The 17,041-nt window shown below is 51.4% G+C and overlaps 5 protein-coding genes across 5 annotated transcripts; 1 reads left to right on the top strand and 4 right to left on the bottom strand.

The window, feature by feature from the left end:
* Positions 1-662: 662 nt before the first annotated feature.
* QC761_110650 (uncharacterized protein) lies at positions 663-936 on the top strand (the record flags this gene model as incomplete). Its single annotated transcript, XM_062874356.1, is given in 3 exon segments — positions 663-692; positions 709-789; positions 856-936. 3 exon segments carry the CDS (start codon positions 663-665, stop codon positions 934-936), a joined length of 192 nt encoding a protein of 63 aa, XP_062737474.1.
* A 644-nt stretch (positions 937-1,580) lies between these two features.
* Positions 1,581-6,392, bottom strand: QC761_110640 (uncharacterized protein). The gene is made up of 7 exons (XM_062874355.1): positions 5,794-6,392; positions 3,828-5,738; positions 3,674-3,766; positions 2,444-3,607; positions 2,303-2,389; positions 2,206-2,245; positions 1,581-2,149 (listed from the first exon to the last, which is right to left on the bottom strand). Exons 2-7 carry the CDS (start codon positions 3,997-3,999, stop codon positions 1,894-1,896), a joined length of 1,812 nt encoding a protein of 603 aa, XP_062737473.1. The 5' UTR covers positions 4,000-5,738; positions 5,794-6,392; the 3' UTR covers positions 1,581-1,893.
* Positions 6,393-8,784: 2,392 nt separating this feature from the next.
* Positions 8,785-10,394, bottom strand: QC761_110630 (uncharacterized protein). The gene is made up of 3 exons (XM_062874354.1): positions 9,954-10,394; positions 9,687-9,891; positions 8,785-9,620 (listed from the first exon to the last, which is right to left on the bottom strand). The coding sequence occupies exons 1-3, from the start codon at positions 10,029-10,031 to the stop codon at positions 9,076-9,078; spliced, it is 828 nt and encodes a 275-aa protein (XP_062737472.1). The 5' UTR covers positions 10,032-10,394; the 3' UTR covers positions 8,785-9,075.
* Positions 10,395-13,860: 3,466 nt separating this feature from the next.
* Positions 13,861-15,234, bottom strand: QC761_110620 (uncharacterized protein). The gene is made up of 2 exons (XM_062874353.1): positions 14,668-15,234; positions 13,861-14,602 (listed from the first exon to the last, which is right to left on the bottom strand). The coding sequence occupies exons 1-2, from the start codon at positions 14,933-14,935 to the stop codon at positions 13,875-13,877; spliced, it is 996 nt and encodes a 331-aa protein (XP_062737471.1). The 5' UTR covers positions 14,936-15,234; the 3' UTR covers positions 13,861-13,874.
* Positions 15,235-15,723: 489 nt separating this feature from the next.
* Positions 15,724-16,926, bottom strand: QC761_110610 (uncharacterized protein; the record flags this gene model as incomplete). The annotated part of the gene is made up of 1 exon (XM_062874352.1): positions 15,724-16,926. The coding sequence occupies one exon, from the start codon at positions 16,924-16,926 to the stop codon at positions 15,724-15,726; it is 1,203 nt and encodes a 400-aa protein (XP_062737470.1).
* Positions 16,927-17,041: the final 115 nt, after the last annotated feature.

The following is a 17,041-nucleotide window of genomic DNA, read 5'->3' as shown; positions in this document are numbered from 1 at the left end:
TATATATATAGACCTTGTTGACAAATTGCACATCTGGAAATAGCTACAAAATCTGAAGCCAAAACAATAGTTTGGGGATCGTTTAAGCAAGCTCAAATTGAAATTCTTCATGGAAATGTATTTTGTTGACTGGAGCGGTTGAGGAGAGGGAGGTGGCAAAAGGGGTGTGTATGCTTGTGCAATAAATGTGAGAATGGGAGAGCTGGTCACGTCACCTACCCGGGAGGCTGTAAGTAAACAACATCAGAGTTGTTGATGAGATTCGTGGATGGAAAGGATGCTATTCCTGGAGAGAGGGTTTTACGATCAAGGGATTGACAACGTTATTGAGATTGACGGCGATCTTGACATCATACTGTGCGATCTGATGTAACCACCTATTTAGAGTTGCAGTGAAGGATCGCAGCTGAACTTACCTCCTGAAAGGATTGCAGCTGAACCTACATAATTATCTTGCTCAATAGGTAAGGCACAACAACGAAACTGAAGTTCGGCAAGGCCGGTTTGTGATTATCACCATTTCGTTAGCATTGTAGAGCAATGGAGTATAGTTCATATCTAGAAGTTCCCACCAAATTACGGCCTACAGCTCAATCCCACGAACAACCAGATGCTCTCCCCCATGTGATAGTTACACCCTCTCAACACATATGTAATCAACCATGAAGGATAGGGCGTCAGATCCCCTGAAAGTCGATCCACTAAAAGCTTAATCACTTTCTTCACCAACTAGAATTCGACATCAAACTGCGTCTTTCGAGCTACTTACGAAGCCTCAATGCTCCTCAAGTACGATACATGACAATAAAATATAGCGAAACCCCACACATAGATTGATCGCCACTTAGTGAAAAGCCAAAAAACATACAAATGTCAAACATTCAACACGCGTTTACGTTGAGGGCGGAAGCGTTCACCCCAAGCCGAGGTGTGTGAGAGGAGATGGATGTCTTCTAAATTAAAACAAGAGGACGCATGTCAAGATAGTAATCACGCTTGCACAGTAGTCTAGACACAGTTCAAAGTCTGCTCGCTCATGAGACCTTAACTTAGGACTTCCGAGTTGTACTTAGGATCTCAATGAAACAAAAGTATCCTGTCCTTTCCTGCTGTCCCATTCATGCCCTTCTACAACCCAAGCCGCTTAGTGTCTTCACTTGTGGCCAGTGGCCCTTATTTTCAATTACCTGCTTAAACTAGCACATACGACCATACCCAGCTGAAAATACGGCATCCCGTCCGCTCTGCCCGAGTCAAACAGCTGAAGGGCCGAACTAGTACTCAGGTGGGTGACCACTGGGGAATCCTCGGTGTTGTATGTATTTTTCCTGTTTTTTTCCCTCAGTCTCATTGTCTACACATGAACCCATCCCCTGACCCAAACCGTCACATACGACCACACCCAGCTGAAAATACGGCATCCCGTCCGCTCTGCCCGAGTCAAACAGCTGAGGGCCGAATCAGTACTCAGGTGGGTGACCACTGGGGAATCCTCGGTGTTGTATGTTATTTTTTCTCACAACCGCTGCGTTGTTGGTTATCCTTTTTAACATGGTCTCAGTCTTTGAGGGGAAGATTGCCACGGTGAAGCACTTCTCCTCGGATCTCAATGATTATCAGACTACCTGACCTTTCCTTGCGGGACAAAAGCTTGTTGGAATCGAGGCCGCGACTTTAGGTATTAGATTGCAGGAGCTTTGTGCACATGGGAGAGAGGTGATGGGAAACAGAACATGGTATTCAACAATTACCCTTCCGTATCCATAAACGACAAACCACCAAAACCCACCCAACCGACCCATCCATTCACCATATGTACCAACCCATCCTAACCAACCTGACACCCCAAATATACAACCATTCCAACCAAACCAAGAGCCTACCAAAGTACCGTCATGAAAGGGAGCAGCACCCCGAAGTAACCCGTGGAGGCGCCTGCACCGCAAACGTCTCAACAGGCTTGGGCTCAAACGCTACTGACCCTACAGACCCTACAGAAGAGTTGCTGATAGTGCTACTGTTGCTGTTCTTGCGGCTGTGACCTCGTTTTCGTGTTGTAGTCGGAGTGACAAATATCTCTCGCAGGAACTCGATGAGTGTGTCGACATCTTTGGTTGTGCTCATTGCTCCGAGGCTCGCTCGTACGACGCTGGAGGTGTTGTTAGTATCGTGGAAAGAAGGTGCAAAAGGGAGGGGGAGATGTACCCTGTCGGGAGATCATTGATTACACCTAAACCATGGGGACCTGTTGTGAAAAGTGTCAGCAAGTCCAACATGGCGAGAAGTTTCATAGTAGACTCACCGCACCGATGCCCAGCCGATTTGGCTCTATTCAACTGCCACGGCTCATACTGCAACGCAGTAAAAATCCCACCAGGACAACAAATCCCTAGATCAATGTCAGCATCCTTCTTCCCCAAACCTCCCCTGAGATAAAACTCACCACCACTCCTAACATAAATCCCCCTCTCGTTCGCCAACCCCTCCACCCGATCATAACTCACCACCCCCCCATCCTCCCCAAAAACATTAAACGCCACCGTCCCCCCCTGCCTCCTCGAATCCCCATACCCCGTCACATCCTCACCCGCCTCCTCATAAACCCTCACCACCTCCCCCCCATTCCCATGCTTCAACCCCCTCAACCCCTCATACAACCTCACCACCAACCCCGTCACATGCCTCGACACATTCTCCATATTCCCATACAAATCCCTCTGCACCTCAATCGCCTCCCCCAGCGCCAAAATACTATGAAACGGCAACGTCCCATCCTCCAACCCATCATGCAACCCCCCCTCCTCCGTCATCTCCGCCCCCTTGGAAATATGCCACACCGGTCCACCACCCAACGTCTTCACCATGGTAACCGTCCCTCCCCCAAAATACTTCCTCAACGTCAAGATATGCCCCGAGTCCTTCCTGACAATCAACCCCCCAAGATCCGGAAAGCCAAAAATCTTGTAAAAGCTCACACAAGTGAAATCCGGTGCTTGAGACGGGTCACCAAACACCCGCGTCATATCACATGTCATCGCCAGCGCGGCCGCATCCAGTAGCGTGTACGTCCCCTGAATCTCCCTCAATCTCCTAACCCGCCCAGCCCACTCGAGCGGCAGTCTCCTCCCCGTCAAATTCGACTGGCCCGGCCAGGCGAACAAGCCCAGGCTGCTCACCCTGTCAATCGCCCTGTGGTAAGCCCCAGGGTGCTCAAGCCAGGCTTCCACCTCCTGATCGTGCGCAAAGACGTGGTGCTCGCCGTTGCGGGTGAACTCCCTCACGCCAACAAGAGACGTATGAGCATCCCTGTGGTAGCCATACCAAAAAGAACCGGAGCGCGTCTGCTCGGCCAGATCCCGGAACGAGTCCGCCACGAGCTTGATAGCGGCCGTGGCGTTGGCGGTGAAGACCAGGTCAAAGTGCTCCGGGTCTGCGCCGAGGAAGCGCAACGCCTTGAGGCGGATCTCGTCGACCATGTCTCCTGAAACTTTGGCCGGCTTGTTTTCTGAATGGGGGTTGCCGTAGAGATTGTTGAGCATTTTGTGGGAGAAGCGGGTCACCGTTGAGGCGGCGTAGATAGTTGTGCCCGAGTGGTCGAGGTAGGTTCCTGGTTTATGTTAGTTGGTCGTCTTGAGATGGCGAAGAATGGACAAGATTCTTCGTGGGAGCTCACCATTGTTCATGTGAGGGTACTCCTCCTGTCTGATAACCTCAACAGGCTTTTCATAGACATTCTGTGGCGCCTGGCTGTGCCCATGGAAGATGGCTGTGGTGGGTAGCTGTTAGTATAGACAGACCAGACATGGCCTACTCGAGTACCTACTTACATGTAATAGACCCCAAAGACCGATGCTTCCAGGATTTCTCTCGTGTGACTGGTCTAGGTGTTGGTGTAGTGACTGGACTGGTGGCGTCCGCCGGCTTGATATGTCCGTTGAGGCTCGAACCCTTACGGTGCCTCCTCTCAGAAAAGCGCAAAAGAATACCAGGACGAGCCATAATGACGAAATTCACAATATGATGGTGAAATAGAAGTTGGTTGGACGTGTGCCTGACCTAGTGTGGGGGACGAGGACGAAATCAACCCTTTAAATATTTGTACACCCCTGATAGTGCCATGTAAAGTTTCTCCGAGTTCATGTTGATCTCCCACCCGAAGATGCCCACCTCTGCCGGGGCGACACAACAGCCGAGACGATACACCATCCGATAGGTTATCTCTTGAGCTTGACAGCTTGCGTAACAAGGAGAAGGCCAAACGCTCGCTATGGGTGGGTGTTCCCGGGTGAATCGGTGGCGGTGCCGGCGCACTTGGAGGGCAAGATGGTCATCACCGTTGGTAGTTGACCGGTCATCATCCCACCCTCCTGCTCCGTCCAGGTGGGCAGGGGGTGCTGGTAGGACCGGGGGAAATGGAGTGGAATCGGTGTGGGGGGCTCGACAGGCACTATTCTACACCAAGACCGGCGAAGAACCTGGGTGATAGCCAGTCGTAACAAGGGAGCAGTGGGATAGACCACCTCCGCATGTAGAATACTACTGAGTCTTTTTCTAGGCGATTGTTTCTTCGAGACTGCTCCATTCACGGCAATTCTGGAGCACTCCAGTCACCTAGATTCACTGGAAATAAGCTGGACACCAGACCGAGGGAACATCTATATGTCTCAAAGGATCGCCGATGGGACAGGATAGAAGGGTTGCAGAATATTGACAGGAGGTCCCCGAGCGGCTGTGTTCCAACGTGCAACATCCTGTCAGCGGATCTTGCAGAATTGTCTCTCTTTGCTGAAGAAAGGTGAACACGGGGATACGGCGCGAGTCCCAGCAGAGGGGTTGACATCATGTCTCGTTAGACCCTGTCCTTCCAACGTATGCAGTTGGCTGCGGGTGCTTCATGGCTCGCCACGTTATCAGCGCATGTGGTAAGCTGGGGAGCGTGGTTGGAACGGATTTTGATCATGATGCTGCGGCGAATAACCCAACAGATGGCGATCAAAGGTCTTGTGCGTAGTCGGTAGTTCGTCTCCGATTCCAATATACAACAGTCCAGAGTGCTGAACACCCTCGCGGCACAGCCCCTCGCTGAATTCCCTTAGGACGTGAATGTACAATCTTGATGCTTGGCCACAGATCATATCCCTCCCGTTTGGCGGGCATTGAGAGCGTTGCGATGTCTCAGCTGAACCATCACGGTGACGGTAGAGGTGACTAAAGCAACTGAGCCGGCTGCGGGGCCACAAGAGCGGATTGGCTGGCCTGATCTGCAAAGGGATTGCTCGGAAACCGGACGACGACCCCAGGATATGTATTCAGTCAATATCACAGGGAGGTGTAGTAAGAGCCATCCTGGTCTTGAGAGACCATTGGTCATCGAGTGTAAGCGCTTCTTCAAGTATTACCTGCAGGGTACGAGTTCGCTCTAACCAACTGTGACCGAAGGACAACGGCAGTTTGGAGAGCGACCGGATTCACCTCGATTCTTGCCATCAGTTGACCGCTTTAAGAAGGCAGGGTTCCAACTGCACCCGGGGACGTGACGGTCGCCGATATGAGATCAAAAGGGCAACATGGGTTGATGTTGCAGGAGGCCTTTTCTCCTTTCGGAAGAGGAGGGTGGTGTTGAGGGTTGCAGTTGGCAGCTGGATTCCAAGATGACAGAACGCCACGACTGGTCGTTTGCGGTAGATCTCCTCATTGGGCTGCGTGTACGTATGCGTGTCACTCGTCGTGGGGTCTATCTGTTGAGGATGTTAGCTCCAGTCTACGATATCATACACTAGTCTGCAGCCCCACCATCCAAGAGATCGCAGCTGCCGGCAGGATCGCCAGACCAGCCAAGATGCTTTTTGTCCGCACCGGTGGTAACCTAGCGTGAACCGTGACCTGACCGAAAGGGCATTGATGGTGTAGATCGACAGCTAGGTTCCATTGACTTCTGAAGATATCTCTCCTGGGAAACTCGGCAGTCGTCGGTCAAGCAAGGCTCGGTCTCTACATACTTGAGGATGGCAGACCAGGCGCCTGGAAAGCACCCTGGCAAATATTACGAGAGTCCCGACGATAAGGTTTCTCTCGGCCGAATACAGGGTGTGGTCCTGACTCCACCTCGACTCCTAACTATCTATCTTGATTAAGTCAGTTCCAATGGCTCACTAGTACTGTACTGTAGTTGTGTACTTAGCTACTGACCGACAACTCTCAGATCAAGACTGTCGTTTGTCAAAGGCTCCTTGGCCGGCCAATCCTCGGAGCTAATCACCCCAGCCTCTTCCCGGGGTATTATTGCTGAGCATGACCACTACCACAGCGTCGGATACCATCATGATGATTGCGACAAGAGCAAAAGAAAGAAGACGTCCATCATGAGTCGCCAGCAACGCTGGTAGTCCAGATCCGAGGAGGGTTTTCACAAGGAAAAAAACAGCTGAGACTGAGACATTGATCAGCACTGCATTCGATGTAACACCAACGGCAGCCAACCACACCCTGGAACCTCGATCCCTCCTCCTTCCCACTCACCTCGAGCTCTTCACTGGATGCCTCGTCATCGATCCCAATATCAGGAGAATTAATGCGCTCCCGCGGCAGGTTGCACAGCTGCTATGGCTTTCCGTTCCTGAACATCACCGCTGTCAGTCGACATCTCAATTGATGAGGTTGTAACCATGCTACACCGGGAACCCAGGTCGACAACCCCACAGCGGGTTTCTTCAGCATGAACCCGCAGCGGGTAGCCCCACTAAAAGATGATCGCCGCCAGGAACCCCCGGAAAGAACTGCCGGCTTCCCCAAAAAAGTTAGCAACACCCCCAAACCTCCCCAGCGTTCAGCCTGCCAGGGCTCGCTTGCATATCATCAAGTTTTTGGAGGTCTGCGAGCACCTTGAAGGCCACCACTAGCATAGCTGGGGTAGAAACCGGGAATCCAGTCAACAAATCCTCTAGCCATCCCCCGCTTCATCAGTCGATCAGGCGATCAGGCACGGTACCTGCCTCTCATCAAGCTCACATGGAGCCGAGGAGACACCAAGGCTTCCAGTCCGATGTGCCACAGCCTCACGATCCGATACGGGTTCCTTGCCGGCTCAGGAAATGTCGGATACTGCCGCCGCTGCGGTCGAAGCGCAGTTGACGCCGGGCCAGTTCCGCTCAAGGGATGGCCACTGGAACCAATGAGCATCTCAAGGTCCAGTCTCGCAACAATGAGGCTTCTGTTTTCTTTTTTTTTCCATGATGAACTATTGGCTCACTATCGGATGTGGAACAGTCTCACTCTTGGAACAATTTTGCGCACCACGTGTAGGTAGAGCAAGCCGAGCAGCTTCGGAGCCATCATGGGATTTGGTATCACTGTCAAGACAAGTGCTAATGAAAAGTTTCAGTGCTTTCCAACATACGTCTTGAAGGATGTTTCTTTAATATTTCCCTTCCCTGACATAGCTCACCCAAGCTGATATCCTGATCCACAACCCTAACCCACTTACACAGATCGAAACCTCACCTCACCCAGGACTCAGCAAAAACACCATCGGTCGATCAGAAGCAAGTGCCTCGGTATAGATCATGCTTTGACACGGAATTTCTCTTCACTCTCCACTCATGTTCGCAAAAGCTATCTTTTCACATCTCACTCTCGCCTCACAGCCCTCATCTCTTAACCCCAACTTCCTTCCAACAGCAACTCCAATCACCCCCCAGATCGCTCAACGGTCACAACCCCTGCATCACCCATTATTGAGCCCCGGTGTCCCGAGCAGTTATCTATGGTAGATCTATACTCTTACTAGCAGCACTGCCCCCGTCCCTGTTTTCTTTTCGACTACTGGACTTCCATTCTTTCACATCAACACCAGCACCCCATCCGTGAGTTCCCCTTCCAAATAATGAAACCCGCCTCTTATTTAAAAAGGAGAGAAACTCGACGGAGCCCCTCATTGATCTTATTAGAGCTCCCCTGCCTACGTATTACTTATCTTTCCTATAATATAATGTAATAAAATGCTTCTAGGGAAAAATAATAAGCGTTTAATTTATCTTTAATGGCCTTCGAACTATCTTTTAAAGCCCTTAAACTATCTTTCAAGCCCTTTTGACTATCTTTCAAGGCCTCTTGACCATCTTTCAAGGCCTCTTAATTACCTTATATCGTCTTTTAACTATCTTTTAGAGTCTATTAAATACCTTTCAACCCTCAATGATTATGCTTCCAAATATAGTTAAATCTTATATTAAAGGGGGGATGTTGGCAAGATGAATAAGGGGCTCCGTGCATGTTCTCTCTTACAAAGTGCGAAGAAAAAAGATCAACCCATACCGCCATGCACTATCGTCATCCTAGACATTAGGAGGAGACTGCTCGTCTGCAAATCTACACACCTATTCCTTCGAAGCCCTCCTCTCTGAAGCAACTAGATAGCTTGGCTATTACCTAGGTAATTTAGATAGCTAGGTGAGAAACATGTCCCTGTACTCCCCGGCAGTACCAACGCATTGCCTCGATGACCGAAGAGAGCAGAAAGACGCTGCTCAAGTCCCAACACACTCCCCATCATACTCATAGCACATCACTTTTCTAGCATTATCTGCTCTCGATATTCCAGACATTGAAAACAAACCTTGTCCCCACAGTAACTGACCTCCTTTGACCTCTGACAAAAGACAAAATCACAATCATCATGACCACCACCATGCAGCAACAACACACCACGACACTCTTATTACGGTCCGAAATGACCATAACAATGACACATTATCACCGTCACTTGGATTTCAGTTGCCAATTCCAGTTTCAACATACTTTTCAAGGCACTACTCGATCGAGAGCCCCTCTGAATGGCAATCACCACCATTACCAAGTCACAGCCTTCTCTCTCCCATCAACATATCAAGACCATTGCATTCAGCTATAAACATTACCCTATCATGATCCTTCATTCCCTCCCAAATTAACTATGCCCAAAGCAACACAATAAACCTAGCTTTCATCTACCAAAGAATCTCAAGCAAGAAAAGAAAAACCAATTTAATACGCCCCCCAACGCCTCAATCCTCCCACCCTCCATCACCTTAACCCCCCTTACAACATAAACATGACCACCGCCCCCACAACCAACGCCCCAACCGCACTCCCCCTCAACCCAGAAGCTCCACTCAAAGGAGGCGACGTGGTCGTCTCCGTCCCAGCCCCCGCATCACTCGTGGTGCTCGGCCCCCCTCCGGTAGTAGTGCTCACACCCCCCGTAGGCAAAATAGTATAACTCCCATTACCCGTCACCGTCGGCAGCACCGTCACACTGCTGCTCACCCCCCCTTCCACCTTCTCAAAGTTGGCACAGCTAATCCTAGTCTTGTTAGGATAATGAAACACGATGCTCCTGTTCCCAAAGAAACTTCCCAACCCCTCAAGCGTCGACGAGTACAAGTCCGTATACGTCGTCTCCCACGTCCCATCCTCCTCAGGTCTGATCTCCCCAAACTTGCCGCTCAAATCCCCAACCTGGCACGTCTGCGGAGCAAACGGGTTGCAAGAAGTGTTTTCCCCACGGATAAACGGATCCAAGTGGGCGAGCGTGACGGTGCAGTTCCCGTCGGCGGGGACAGGGGCGACGTGGAGGTGGTAGGCTACAGCATAAGTGTTAACAACGATGCCATATGGGGCGGGGGGGTAACGAAAAAGAAAAGACATACGGAACGGCCCGCCCTCCTTGGGCAGGTTGGAGAGCTTGTATGTATACACCACTCCCTCCCCCGACTCGGCAGCCACAGCAGTGACCTCCCCCTCGATATTCCCCCCATCTGGATACGCCGGCTTGAACCAAGCCTCCGCTGGCAGGACGGCCTTGTACACGACCCCGACGGGGTTGTTGCTTACGATGGTGGCATCGCCGAGTTTCTACACGATACCAGTCAGTGATGTTATTCGAGGTCAATTGGTTCGGAATAGGGAGAACATACGCCTGTCTCAGGCTCGACCGACTGGGCTGTCACGCCGGCAGCGAAGAGGACAAGGGAGAGGTTGTTCGAGACACGCATTGTTGTGGCGTGTTGTAGGTGTTGTAGGAAAGGTAACCGAGGGAGGTGTGTTACGCAGGGGGGGCGGAACAGAAGGCTACTTTATACCCTTTCTTCAAGGGGAGCACGAGGAATGATAAAAGGTCTGGTAGCTAGCCAAGCAAGGGTAATGTCGCACGAACAAGCAAGACTCTCGTCTCACACACACACAAGGTCGAGCGTGCGTGCTTGTTTTATTAATAAGGCGGGAAATTGGGAAAAACCAAAGAATATGACGCAAGTTCTTTGTGTATATTGGGAACACCCAAGCTCTTGATGAGACGGAACGAAAAGAAAAACGGAAACACAAGAGCAAATCGGTAAACGGGAAAGAGCAAAAGAAGAGGAAGAGCAAGGGCAAGCGGGCAATGTGATTTATATTTATCAATGGCGACAAGAGCAGCAGCAGCAATCAGCAGCTACAAAGGCAAAGTCACACCTACCTGCATCTTGGGGAAATGAACAGGGGAGGAGGCTCGGAGAGGCGTGGTTGACAACCACCCGGCCCCCATTGGTACAACCTCGAGAAAAAAAAGAGAGACATGGATACCGACCTACAGAAAAACACAACCGGCGGCGGAGGAGGCGGAGACAGGTGGCCCAGGCTGAAGGGTCCGACTGGTGAAGACAAAAGCACAAGAAATGCAGGCAAGCGCGATGGTAACGACCCTCCTCCCACACCTTCCCATCATGTAAGTGGTTGTCGTTCCTCTCAAAATATGTTTGATAGCCACCTCAGCACCCAAGAAAAAAAGCGGCCGCAGTCATGGGCTTGCCTTCCCTGTCTTGTAACTGTAAATAAACTCTTTGCATTCATATCAAGTCCGAATGTGAAGAATGTTCATTGCCTGGTGGTGGTGGTGAGGTGTTGGGTGCTGCGGCCCATCCTCCCGCATGGCTCAGGTCGTCTGCGGCCTGCATGCGAACCTCCGTGATAGGCCCTCCCTCCATTGTGTTTCCCTCTCTATTTGTTTCTACTTTCCAGCCACGCGGGTGCGTCTAACCCCTGGAAATCTGCCTTCTTATTTTTTTCGGTTTCCTTACCCTTCGGAATTAGGGATCTGATCGACTGGTGATCTCAGCCTCCACGACTGAGGGATGAACAGTCGGACTTGTGTCATTACTTGACTATAGCGCGGGCTTTCTTCTTGATTGGGCACCCAATATCACCGAGTTTGTCACCGTCTCTCCTCGACTGGCCAACACTCCCCAGCTGTCCCATCCCCAAAAGCCTAGTCAAGAAAAGTCCAAGTCAAGCCAAGGAAAACGTGCAGCGGCAATCACTGGATGCCCAAGGGAGAGATCGCAGATCGTATCCCAGTTCCAAAAAGGGAGTGGGTGGGACAACTGCACGGCGCTGCACCAATAGCAACCCTTCAACCGTGCAGCAAACGGTCTGGCAGGCGGCTACCCGTTTCTTGGCAGCCATCGCCAACGTGTTTCAAGCTACTGGTCACCTTCCAAAGAAAACATCTTGGTATCTTGACAGCACAATTGATTCCTCATTGCGGAACTTGATTCCAAAGGCCAAATAATACCATGACCACCACTCTTGGTCTAACTCTTGGTACCGACCCTCGTCTAAACAATCATGCAGTCACGGAACAGCATCAAAGTAGGGTAGTCGTTGTCATTACGGAAGAGTTCAACGAACGGCTAATTCCACATCTGGTTATATTTTCGCCGCTCTCCGGGGTCCAGGGGATGGTTAGCCAACAAATCACACGAGTTTGGCTGGTCCATCTATACCCAATCTATCCAACACAATAGACCCCTCTTGGCTAAGAGGTGACGACATCTTTGGCGGACGCACATCTCCGGCCCTTGTGTAATACTGCTAGCCATAGCCAAGCAGTGACCAATACCAGGCCCATGACAGATATCAGAAGGCCTCTCAACTTTCTATCCAGCATGATTTATGTGTTAGTATGTAGAGTCATTTCTCTTCGTCCACCAGATAATTAGGCACTCTATGTGAAATCAAGGCTTTAGAGGGTGGAAGACACCTCTACCTAGAGTCTCTTGAAGGCCGATAATTCACATCAAAGACCCGCCAACTATCTTTAAAAGGGTATCAAGTGGACGTAAGGTCTACTCACTATCTTTCGCCCTTATTCCCAAGAACAAGGCCTCAAAGATTACATCAACTTATCCTCATATCTGAAAACCCCTTCGACTATCTTCACAGGCCAATTGGCTATCCTCACAGATATCCTAACCATCTCAAAAACCTCCTAACCATCATCTTACCAAAACCTTTTCACCATCCTTTACAGCGTTCTCGATAATAACATCCCCCCTATCCCGCCTCACAATCTCCTTCATCAACGCATAGAGGTTCTCGTCTTCCCGGCCCCTCAACAATCTCTGTTCTTCGTCTTCAAAAACACCACTTGTTGCAGCTCATTTAGCGCCGGGGCAAGCCGTTCTGGCCCTCCCACGCTCGCCTCTCCTTCACTCACATCTCCCTCACTCACCCCCCCTCCTCAACCCTGCACCTCTCCCGATCAACCTCCCACTCCACCAACGAAATCCAATTCTCCAACGCAGCCATCACACGCCTCACCTCCCCCCCCCCACTTGACATAATCCTCATGCTGCCCCGTCCCAGTCAAATAAGGCAAACAACAATTCAACCTCAATCTCGTCCCCGCCGACAAAGCCCAACCCTCCTTCAGTCTTTCCAAAGTCATCTCCTTCACCTGCCTGCAAAGGGCCGTGTATTCCGACAACAGCCCCACCGCCCGGCACATGTCCTGGCGAAACATTTTCTCCGTCCTCTAATAGTTGACGTGATTCACCGGAGGAGGACTAGACGAACCTCTGGGATCTGGGGATGGTGGCCTTGGCTTGGGCCCGGCTGAATCGGACAAGCTTGAGGTGGTGGAAGACATGGTTCCTACGCGTTAGGGGATAATGAAAGTACGCGTAAAGCCGTGGAGGTTTTGGATTTGGCCCGGTGTCAGCCTCGTTGTCTTTTTGTGTTTTTGTGTGTCTTTGGTACTGATAAATCTCTGGTTTGACAGCACAAGGTTTAGCTTTCCGTTAGGCCTGAACTATTCATCAGCCTTCTTTTGCTCATCTGGGGTCACAAGCACAGCAACCCAACGGTGGCTTGAGTTTCCGTGGATTGGCTGATGGCGGATCAGGCTAAGTGGTGCTGGTGAAGCGTATGGCTTGTTCAGGCTAACAGTTGTGTGTGTGTGTGTGAAATGCTGCTGTAACAAATGTGGATGAAATGGATGTAGACGGTACCGTAGTTAAAAGCTGTGGTTGAACGGTCTGGCAATGGGTTGCAGGAGGAAGATTGGAGCTTGTGGTCTGGCACCTACATGACGTTCCTCTCTGGCCAGGTGCACCTTCCTCGTGCCTTTGAACTGCAAGAACGAGGACAGGCAGCCGCACAATTCTAGTTTCACGTGTGATTCTGGTAGGCAGTGACTGCCAGGAAAAAGGAAGGTGCCAACCTTTGTTTGGTTAAAAAGGAAAGTCTTGTCGAGTAGATGAGTTGTCAGCATTCTAAGCATCAAAGGGGCAGCACTCGAGATACCGCCGAGGAATGTTCACCATCCTTAAAAGACACAGCTGTATGCTTTCAAAGACACACCAACCACATATCCTCAAGACACACTAACCACTGTACACAGATTCTATTGTTTTCAAATATTTGTACAAATCCACCACCCCCCTTCCTCCCCTATTTTTCTCTACCAGGGCTCAACATGATATCATCAGCCCCATCCATCATATTATACACAACAAAAACCCCCCCCAACTCCCCTCTTCTCCCATCCCCAGGGGCAGGTTTCCCCCCATCCCATCCATCTATATCTTCGTTCCCCCCGGAAAAGCCAACCTATTCACCACATTCCAATCCACAAAATCCCACCACCTCTCCGCATAAACCTCCTTCCCACTCTTCTGATTCTCCGCCACCCCCGCCTGCCCTCCCTTGACCTTATCCAACACACTCTTCGGCGACCCCCCAAACCCATACTCAAACAACCACGCATGCTCCCACGTGTTCAAGCACAGCACCGGCTCCAGAAGCACCCCCCCGGGCGCAAAATCATCCTTCTTATACGCGCTCGCGTTCCACCCCGCACCCCGAGCGCTATTCTCCAAATACTGCTTCCCCGCCTGAATCCCCCTCTCGCTCGACTCCCCAACATCCGTAGCAGTGTTCAAGCTCTGCTTCCGCCAGTGCGCGGCCGGGTAAGGCGAGCCAGACAAGTAAGTCGTCAAAACCCGGAACTGGTGCGGGTCTTTGGGCCTGTCGCTCCGCACGAGCCAGACAAACCCGGGACCAAACATGGAAGTGGCCGTGTTGACCATCAGCTCCTTGAGCGCGTCGAGCGAGCCAAACGACTTCACGAGAGCGTCCTTCAGCTGGGCTGGCATGTCCTCGGCTTTTGTCTCGGTAGGGGACAGGCACTTGAAGAAGAAGTGGTTGTTATGCGCCGCCGAGGCATAATTAAAAGTAGCTGCTTGGGCCGGGTCGCGGGCCGTGGCGAGGACGACGTCTTTGAGGAGGAGGCTGTCGTTGTTGGTTTCTATTCCCACCACCAAAATCAGCTATAGTCCTTCCCCCACATGGGGCAGTTAAAAGAAAACGTACCAGCACAGAGACGGTTCAAGTTGGACAACACATGGGTCTGGTAGTAATCCCAGGCGGTCGTGAAAGCCATAGGGGACAGGAACCCGTCGATTGACCTGTATTTCTGCCCATCTTCGGATTCCTTCTCTGGGATGTTCTCCAGCACGGGAACGGTGTGGTATGATGACCTGTAGGCGAGGGGCAGGAGCTGGCCAGCGGTTGACGACCGGGAGGCGGGGAGGGCAAAGGGCGAGGAGGCCCGCGGTATCCTTAACCTTGGACGCAGCATGGTGAATGTGTGTGTGTGTGGTGTGTGGAGGGAGGTTGTCGGATTGTCGTTCGTCCCTTGTCGCTATCGCCAATGGGCCAATGCTTGTCAATCGAGCCTCACACTCAACTTGGGAACTTTTTTCTGAATTGCCCGCCCGGCACGGAGCGGCTTTTGCCTGATTGGCTAGGCAGCTTTGCAGGGTTTAAGCTTTATGAGTAGCCAACCCTAACCCTCGATTGCATGGGGTGGGTTTCTCAGTTGTGTTGTCTGGGGCTTTGGTGAGGCAGGTCTCTTCTTCGATGAAGAGAGGATTTCGTTTTCTCATGTGCGATGAATGTCTTTGGGAAGTTCAACTCGAGCATGGATACCTTCTCTTCCCTTGGAGGTTGTAATTCAAGGCAGTCAGAGCACCCTAACCAGCCCTGGTCGAGCCAAGCGTTTGAAGAACCAACAACACACTCACACCAACTCTCTCTTTAGCTCGTCTTTGAAAGTGTTTCATTCCCAAAACTATTTCTGATATCTTCGTAAATGAACCATAATGCCCATAACTCTGACAACACATTTACCCATCGAAGCCCACAAACCCTCAAAGACCAAATTAGTCAACAAGAAAAATGCCTTGATGCAACTCAACCAAACCAACCCCCCCTCATCCAAGGGGATGAACGATTCATGAAAACGGAACTCCTCCACCACCAAAACCCATTCTCTAAACACCGATGCCAGACATGAAAAAATCCCACGCAGAAACAAATATGCCAAAAAACTCCAGTCATATATGTACAAGTCCCTGGTGAGCAACTTCAGATATCATCCTCCACCATGCTCAACACATCCATCTCAGTCTTGACCATCCGTTCGAATTCCTCCCTGTCAATCCCCGCCGACCGTGATAATAGAAACAAACTCCTGATACTCCTGGAGATGTGCTGCTTAACACCAAACTCACTCTGCTCGCGACGCTCTGCGCTCTCTTCCAGTTTGGCAACTGTCAATGACCCGTTGGAGCTGGCGCTGGAGGCAGGACGAGGATGAAGGAGGTTTGCCGTCCTCTCTTCATCCTGCTGCGACCGGATTGAGCGGACAGAAGGTGATTTTGGTGGCTCCAATGTCCAAGATCCGGTCATCTCGTTGAGTCCACCGCAGTCACGGGAGCCAGCCGGTCTGCTTATGCCCAGTGGTGGGGGCGCCTCGACTTGCTCAACCTCCTCGTCGGGATCATGAGGGTCCATGGCGGGCTGGACATCATCGTACTGGGCGTAATATGCATCTTCGGCCGATTGCGTACGCTGGATTTCCGGTTGCTCAGGACGCATGGATTGCGGAGCGGGGGATTGCTTCATGGCTGGGGTCCTGGCGGGTGTTGCGTCATAGCGAGCCCAGTAGTCATCGTCATCGTCCTCTTCTTCTTGAACGGTGGTGTTCATAGCTACCGCCACTCCCCGGATACCGTTGGTGCTGGGCTGCCTGTTTCCTCCCGCCTTGGTCGCCTGGAATGCCGCCTCAGCTTCCGAAACGCTCTGGAAGCCGCCAAACTCGGTCAGTGGTGAGGGGCTGCTGGCTGTGCTAACTTCGCCAGTCCGCCATCCGTTGGGTCCCCCCTCACCATCGGCATCGTTTATGCAGTACACCAGCCGAACAAACAGATCAAAGTCTTTGAGAACGACAAGTGCCTGCAGAGTCTCCTCGTCTAGCCTCTTATATCTGATCTCCACATTGTAGTCCCAGTCCAGCTCGATCTCGCCGGATACCGGGTGCGGTTCTAAACTGCCGCTCTGCGCAATGCTGGTCAACTTGGACACCTTGGCGGTATCATATGTCAACAGTCTGATCCATGGTTCTTGGCTGGCTTCTGACATGAGCTTCACCCGCTGTCTGAGGATGGGGGAGAGGAGTGGGAGGACGGTGCTGGGTGGCTGAGTTGAGACGGAGGCGCCCGGGAGAGCTGAGAGGAGGGGTGTTACAAGTCTGCCAAAGTCTGGCGGCGAGATTTGTTGTGAAGTCATCCTGATGCGTAATTGATGTGGTTGTTTGTTGGAGGAGGTGAGAGAAGTGTTAAGGGTAGGTAGGTAGGTGGATAGTAGCGGATCTGAGTGGGACTGAGCTGATATTGTATAAAAA

This window comes from Podospora bellae-mahoneyi (assembly GCF_035222275.1).
Source record: "Podospora bellae-mahoneyi strain CBS 112042 chromosome 1 map unlocalized CBS112042p_1, whole genome shotgun sequence".
Lineage (NCBI taxonomy): Eukaryota > Fungi > Ascomycota > Sordariomycetes > Sordariales > Podosporaceae > Podospora > Podospora bellae-mahoneyi.
This window is presented reverse-complemented; position numbering and strand designations above follow the sequence as displayed.